Genomic DNA, 7971 nt, shown 5'->3' on the forward strand with positions numbered 1-7971 from the left:
GTAGCGCGTCATCGCCAGCATAAATTCAACCACCCATTCAACTACCCTTAAAAAATAGTTGATACTCCTATCTTTAATAAATTATACCAATAATTGACAGTAAGAAACTCAACCAATATTTTTTTTAATTTCGGTTAAGAAATTTCATACACAAAAAGAATAATAATAACATGATATAAAAAAATCACCTTGTATTTGGTCTCAGCCTTCAAAACAGGAACATGAGAATCTCTATACATATAATGTTATGTCTGGTCCATTTTTTCATCCACAAGAAAATGTTTCACGTATCTATCCCTATTTTTTTTTTTATTTCACGAACAAATTTGGTAGGTATATTAAATAATTTACAAGTCCCCCTTGTGTTGATTATTGGTTTATTATTATTATTGTTGTTGTTATTGTTATTATTGTTGCTGTTGTTGTTCATGGTGGTGTTATTATTATTAGTAGTAGTTGTTGTTGTTGTAGTGGTATTATTATTATTTTAATGTTGTCTTGTTTGTTTGTTGTTTTTGATGAGTTGTATTGCTACTTTGTTCAAAAAAGTTTAAAAATGTAAATAAAAAAGGAATAGTTTAACAAAAAAACAAAAACAAAAAAATAGAGGGCGCTTAGACTCCGTGTAGGCGGAAACAAACGTTTAGCTCCACCTCTTATCGAGCCACGCCTTGATTTGCGAGCTGCTTCCAGAGTTGCTCGGATCAGTGGGCAAGAAGAGGAAATGACGTAGCCGCACATTTGCGTAAACATGGCGTCTGTGACAACAGGTGAGAGACCGAAAAGGCCCGGCTTGCAAAGCACATCATTTGACATGGAATTGTCATGATTTTTTCTCCACAATGGTCTCCCTCATCATGTGGACACAATGGCAACGCGTTCGACGGTTTTTGTCCGGTCAATGTCACAAATGGTCTTTGACGGCATTTAATTCGTGACAATAGTCGCTCCGTAGCCTTTGCTAGTGCGGCGCTATATGGTTCATTCTTTTTATTGGCGCATGATTGAATGACCTCCGTTTTACTGGGCAAATGTCGTGATCGGGGTAACCGCGTGTAGGACTGCATATGTAATCAACGATAGTTTAATTTTGTGGGTAGTTTGCAACGGTATCGCTCTAACCTTCAAGAAACAAATCACAGCATCCAGTAGATGGTCATTTTCGTAACCCCGGGGGTCCGTTTGATCAAATGTCGGATTTCAGTCTTTCTACATCAAAGATAAAGAATGAGAAAGAACAACACTGTGAGGGATAATAAAACAGATTGTCAAATTAACTAGAGGTTGAAAAAATGGGACTACATTTCTGACTGCTTGCAAGTGTGAGCTAGAATTTTATACTAGGCCTCTGTAGAAACATTGACCCCCATCGTAAATGAAATCTAGCGTTGCATTTGACGCTTCGTGTTTGTTCACGTTGATGACTATTTGTAGTGTAAGTTACATTTTGCTGGACATGGATGAGCCATTGTTGTGACAGCTGCTGCCATCACTTTGCACCAGCCCCGAGTTTGAGTGGTTATAAATAACCTCCAGCTGCTTGTGGTCAGCATGTATTACATTTAACTAACCTCACCCCGACCCCCGCCTTACTCTGGCTATTCTGTACAGTAAAGATTGTATGCTTGTGTGTATTATCTATTTTGTGCTCATAAATTGACTTTTAAATTGCAAGCTTTGACAAGTAACTTGTTAATGCCCAGTCCAGGTTGTTCCCTACCAATTCCCCAGTCATTTCATTCACCCCCAAATCCCAATATTAATGGTTACTGGTCATATACAAAATGAACGGCTGAGGAGGATTGACGAGCGTGTTTAGCCAGGTTGCAAACATAATGTTTGTTTTTTTTTCCTCTAAAGCCACTTCAGAGTGGATCCAGTTTTTCAAGGACGCTGGCATCCCAGCTGGCCTGGCCGTCACATATGCAGTCTCCTTTGTGGACAACAGGTAAACACGTTGTGCACTCCAGAGAACCCACTGTCTGTATAGAAGCAATTGAAAAGTTATCATCATGATCATTAGCAATATTAATCATCAATATATTTTTTTTTTAAATCTCGTGATGCTTCAGGATTCAGAAGAACATGCTAATGGACCTAAGCAAGGACATCATGATGGACCTGGGCATCACTGTTGTTGGTGACATCATTGCCATTCTCAAACATGCCAAGGTCGTCCATAGGCAGGTCAGAACTGACTGTATGTTTGAAGGTTGACTGCAGGAAGTATTTATCTCCATGTTGTCTTGCATCACTTTTCCACCACATATTACCTATTTGGCTCCATATTGCATTATATTATACTTCACACTGATGCATTTCTGGTAGTGAAACTGTAATTTATCACATAATATTTCTGTCTATTCCGTGTGGATTATGTGAACCACTGTTGGTTTATCAATCGGGATTCGTCATTGTCGTAACATTATATGTGACACCATTTTGAAGTTGAAAGGAAAAACTGCTATACAGTTGAAAAGTGTAATTACTGAAGGACTGTAGCATGTGTGCAAGTGTTGACTAGAATTAATGCTCCCAATTTGGGATCTAATAATTGACGTTGCCTGGACAAAAAGTTACTTGCTTGACCTGAAACCATTTTATGTTGAGAGTAAAATAGCATAAGTTTTGCAAAAACTTTCCCATTCAGGACATGTGCAAAATGGCGACAGAAGCTATCTCCTTAGGACAGACCAGCGTCAAAGCAGAGCTCAGAAGAACTGCCAACACTCGTAAGTACTAGTCACACAAGTTAATTTGATTTGGATTACTCTTAGTTTTGTTGTAATTGTAGTTAAGATCTCATCATGAGGAAAAAAACTATTTCTCCCTCACCCTTTTAGGCAAATGTTGTTCATTCTCTTTAGTGCCACAATAAGTAAAACATTTACTTTGAAACTAAACATAAAACAAAGAAAATTTTGCATTGTGTATATAAAAGCACATTCACATTTCACAATACCGCAATGATCTGCTAACTTTAAGCTAACAGATGGTGCAAACGCTATGAATGGTTGTCAGCGAAATCTATAAAGAAGACTAAGACAAGCCCAGACTGTACAATAGTAACTCAGACCAGCCAAGATTGACTTTTCTTGCCAGGAAAGGACAACTAAGATGCCGTTCTCGTGTTCGCTTCAGAGCTGTCAGAGCTCTGTCGCCCCGCTTGTTTTGTTTTTTTTATTCAGTAAAGCTTTACACAATACAAGACAAAACAATAGCCAAGTTACTCTAAATAATTTGATTTATGAAAAATCTGAGAACATTTAATAGAGAAAAAACATTGAAAAGTGTCATTTTTTGACAGTCCTGTTCATGATTTTATAGCATACCATAGCTTGACATGCTTTCAGTGCTGTTAGCTAAAGCTAATCAGCAGCCGTATTGATCTTTTGCCTTCTGTTGAGAAATCGTGCTTTAATGACTTCAATCACTCATAGTTCAATTAGGTGTGGGACTGGGGATGCATAATTAGCCATAAAATATTTACTGTCATCACTCAGCAGCTACCCGTATGATAGCCAACGCCTTGAGCCACGACTCCCCGCCATCCACTCCAACACGTCGCCCCGACAACCGCCTCTCTGTCACAGTGTCCAACATGCCAGCGAGCAAGAGTAGCAAAGCAGGTGAAGCAAAAAAAAAAAACATGCTCCTTATATTTTGCCGCCCCCCATCATTCCATTTGTCTTACGTCCACCATTCCTTCTTATGGCAGCCGTCGGTCAGACAGAAGACCAAGGAAACGGATCGTCAGCCGCGAAGCATCGGCGTGTGACATCAGAGATGGAAGGCAAGTACATCATCAACATGCCCAAAGGCACCACGCCACGCACACGTCGCATCCTGGCCCAGCAGGCCAAGAAAGGTAGGCCTGAACCAGTGGGCTTGGGCGCCTCGCCGTGTGACGCCTGACACAGCTAATCGACTAATCAGCACTGAAAGTTCTCAACCTCCAATCAGGGCATGGTAGAGCCTGGCTTGCTTGGCCTTCGCTATACACCTCTCTTTTATTAATATTTTACTGTACTGTAACGTAATGCCTGCGCTTGTTTTGATTTCACGCTGAGATTGTTAGATCTTCTAGCCTTCTTTCTGGGATTTGCTTCATTTTTCCTGACAATCTTTGAAACATGCTTATTTTTCCAAGCGTTCAACCTTTAGTAATAGGAATATATTTTTTTCTTTAAATTTAATCTAAATAAAAGTGCAGGTTCTTCGATAATTGTCCTCCTTCAAATCATATATGCAGACGCAATCCTTGATGTACAGTCGTCCCTTGTTTTTCACGGTTAATGGGGACCAGATACCCCCCCTCCGCGATAAGTGGAAAAACTGACAGTCCTCTCTCGGTCTTCCTAACGAGCCGCGGTCGGGCGGGAGTAGATTACAACTCTCGCCGGGAGCCAATCACGTGTCTTGTAGGAGGGCCTCTTGTTCTCATGAACCTCACACACATTTCGTTTGTAAAAATTCTAATAAATTAGAATTTCAAGTGTAAACTCTGATTGTTGTCATGTTTGGTCAGCTACAGACTTCAATTGAATTAGACTGAAGTGCTTTTGCAACATATACATGTATGTATGGTACATAACAGCTTTAGCAACATATACAAATTGGACGCTAACATGAAAATTATGCTGCTCATGTTGTCTCTTTCTTAGTGGGAAGTAAATACACAAGAAGAGTTTGAAAAGTCACCAAGTATTTAGATGAAATTAATTTTCAGCCCTGTGCTTTTGTAAACTTCATTTATTTATTTGACTCTTCTCCTTTTGTGCTTATGAGCTATTTTGTTGTTTACTGAGCCAACCAAAATATTTAAAAAAAAAAAAAAAAAAACTTCGACCCTGTATGATATGGTCAAGTATTAAAATCACTGCATCATCTTGTAGATGAGTTAATTTATTCTCATTTAGAATATACTGTTGTACTCACTGAGTGCTGTTCGTAAATATTCAAGTAAGATTTAGTCCCATAAATTGAACACAACTTCGGTTTTATGCCTTTTTAGAATTCTTGTCATGGACTGTACAGTACACAATTTAAAGCTCCCTTCCCTGCAGATTGAGATAAATCATAATGAAACCTAATAACCCATCTGTTAGCCTCAAGAATTGTTACATAGGGCGCCGCTTGAGATGGCGCCTAAACGATTTTTAGATTGTTTTTTAACTTGCCGCTGATTCATGAAAATGCATTTGCAACCATCAAATATTCTTGTGTTTTGCCTCTGTGCCACAAAAGGTTTGAAGCGTACGTCGGTGTTTGCGAGACTTGGCGCCGAGTCAAAGGCGGACCCAGCAGCCAGTACTAACAAGGTGAGGGTTATCTTCGATGCTACCAGTCAGCTAATCGGATTATGGAATGCTGAAAAATTGACCAGAAACTAAAGAAACTGCTGAATGAAACCTGTCTGAGACTTTGAAGATGTCCATAGAAAAAGTTTAAAATAATTGTGGGGTCATGGATACATAGATGTCTCAAATGAGACACAGACAGTCGATCGGCGGTCACAGTCTGATCATTTACTGGACCCAGGATATTTAATAGCAACATTTCAGAGAATCCTTTGACGAATTCCTCAACAAGAAGCTCAAAAACATTAGGGGTGGGAATCTTTGACCGAGTCACGATTCGATTCCGAATTGATTTTTGATAGAGTATTTGCTTCAATCTATTGATGTGCAAAGAATCATCATTTTACTTCTGTCTGCTTAGTAAGACAGAGAAACAAAAGGAGACACGATGTCATTTTTTATACATGTATTACGTTTCGATTTGTAAGAACATGCCTTTTTCCGCAAAAACGGCACATGAACTGCTACTCTCGGAAGCTAGCTTTAAATTGTGTAGATTTTATACTAGTATAAAATGAGATGAAGCAAAAATATCGCATTATCTGTCCCAATTACCAGATCCATGATGGTCAAATCCCATTCGTTAGCAACGGAGTGAAACGTTCCATTCGCAAACTTTGCATGTTTTACACCTCTCCTACCATAATGTATGTGGCATTGATGCAAACGCGTGAGAAGGACTTCCCGACTTGCTTACCACGCTCCCCGTGTTGTCAGCCCACCGGCGTCTTCAGCCGTCTGGACCGAGCAGAAGAAGCGGGGGCGCAGCCGAGGTCGGGAAAGTTGAAGGCGACCGAGCGGGACGACGACAGTGACGGAGAAGGATCCGTCCTCCAGTACGCGGGCGTCCTCAAAACCTTGATGCCCTCCCAGAGGAGCGAACCTATCAAAAAGCCTGCCCGTACCACACTGCGCCGCCTGGGCGGCAAATTCAAACAAGCTCCGCCTGACACGCCCACTCCTTCGTCCTCTTCCAACGGCATCCCTCCTGTTAAAATCAGTGTACTTCAGAGACTGGGTAAGCTCCAGCGTGCCACCGCACCCTCCTCTGCGGTTTCCCCCCCTGCTGACACACAGGACAACAGAGTGACGAGCACTCGGCCCAGAGCCAAACAGAAAGTGAGCGCGGTGAGCTGCAAAGTCAGCAGCAGCACCGGAGCAAGAGCCGGAACCGGAACCGCAGCCGGAGCGGCGGACTGCGCGGGCGCCCAGATGGACTGCAAAGCTGTCAGTGTTTTCAAGAGGCTGGGCGGTAAAAACAAGTAGCACACATCCCAAATGCTGTGTAACAAGGACTGCAAATGCATTTGGCGTTCAAAATGAGGATTTTGTTTTTCTTGGATGGACACTGACACAAAAACCCAATTTTTACTGTTTTATTTTTAACTTTGGTGCCATGGGAAAGCTACCCCACAGTGCTCTTTGTCGATTGCTTGGACAGAAATATTGAGATTCTGTCATTTGTTATTTTTGAAATATTTAAGCAGAAAAAAAAATCCTAAGGCATGAGCATGACATGAACAGAACTGCTTGTCTGATAGTTTTCAAAATACACCCATGAAGGATGGCAGCTGCCCAAATCTTCCGTCACAGTATTTATCGTCCTCAACATAACACTATAATTTACTGGTCATTTGTAATTTCAAACCAAAACAGATAAGCGCATTTCCCCTTTCCATTATGTACAATAATAGAAACCTTTAGTGAGTCACAAATAGATCAAGCCATAACCAAACATTTGAACCTCAACATGAACCAAGTAGAAATGACTAATACCGCTCAACCTCCCAGACTTTTTTTTTTTTTTTACCATGGTAGACCGAACCCGAAAGGCAGCAAAAATGCATATATTTGGTGGACTTGATTTCACATTGCACAAAACATGTTAAGTTTACATACATGTGTTGGAGAAATCAAAAGAACTTTTTGCATTGTACCCTTACTGACCCGAAACCTCAAAGCCTTTTTCAAGGCAGGGCTCTTACAATGGAACCGTCACTTAGCTCCAACAAGAAAGTAGGTACATACCCTCTCCCGCTATCTAATGGCATTGTAACACCCGTATGTCTTTTTAGACTTCACACTTGAACTTTGTTACCAATTGAAATATTTAAAGTGTTTTTATGACTTTTTATTGTCTTCGTAAATTGAGAGGAAATGTTGAAGAGACTGAAAACAAGGCAGGTGTGCTTCGTGAAATGAATAAAAAGAAAATTCCAAATAATTTGCTGTTTTTATTCATTTATTATTACCTTTTAAGCACAGTCCTTTCAGCCTGTCGGCAGAATTGCAGAGCTCAATTTGGTAATCCGCAAACCCAAACTGGCTGTATTATTTGTAGAACAAAGAAAGCACACCTTCCTGCAGACTGCGGGGTGGTCTGCAGGTTAAACCTTACGTCATACAAAAAGTCGTTGTGCAATTCAGGATATGTCCACTAGGAATCGCACTTTCCCTCTGCAAGCCTCCTTTGCGGTCGTTGAAATCTCAGCGATGAAGTCATCGGGATTTGTGAACTGCAGTGAAACCTCAGTTCACCTCTGTAACGTGTGTATGATAGGGTTTTAATGAAGAAAAAAAAACAATGAAACACAAGGGGTAGCTGTAAAGT

At 40.6% G+C, this 7971-nt stretch overlaps 1 protein-coding gene across 4 annotated transcripts; it reads left to right on the plus strand.

Annotated features, from left to right (window-relative positions):
• The first annotated feature begins 682 nt into the window (after positions 1-682).
• c11h19orf47 (chromosome 11 C19orf47 homolog) lies at positions 683-7578 on the plus strand. 4 transcript variants are annotated; one of them, XM_088428520.1, is made up of 8 exons: positions 683-770; positions 1861-1948; positions 2073-2187; positions 2651-2732; positions 3504-3629; positions 3719-3868; positions 5248-5321; positions 6078-7578. In XM_088428520.1, the coding sequence occupies exons 1-8, from the start codon at positions 752-754 to the stop codon at positions 6624-6626; spliced, it is 1203 nt and encodes a 400-aa protein (XP_088284646.1). In that variant the 5' UTR covers positions 683-751; the 3' UTR covers positions 6627-7578. The 4 variants fall into 4 exon arrangements, with proteins under 4 accessions (XP_088284646.1, XP_088284648.1, XP_088284647.1 ...); XM_088428522.1 differs by having other exon boundaries at positions 3719-3793; XM_088428521.1 differs by having other exon boundaries at positions 3507-3629.
• Positions 7579-7971: the final 393 nt, after the last annotated feature.

Source organism: Hippichthys cyanospilos, chromosome 11 (genome assembly GCF_059441005.1).
Source record: "Hippichthys cyanospilos isolate Australia breed blue-spotted pipefish chromosome 11, RoL_Hcya_1.0, whole genome shotgun sequence".
NCBI lineage: Eukaryota > Metazoa > Chordata > Actinopteri > Syngnathiformes > Syngnathidae > Hippichthys > Hippichthys cyanospilos.

What these genes read in the sequence shown, in the direction of transcription:
- c11h19orf47 (XM_088428520.1), top strand. An exon ending in GTCTCCTTTGTGGACAACAG is followed by an intron (nt 1,949 to 2,072) that starts GTAAACACGTTG and finishes GTGATGCTTCAG; the next exon opens with GATTCAGAAGAACATGCTAA. An exon ending in CAGCAGCCAGTACTAACAAG is followed by an intron (nt 5,322 to 6,077) that starts GTGAGGGTTATC and finishes CCGTGTTGTCAG; the next exon opens with CCCACCGGCGTCTTCAGCCG.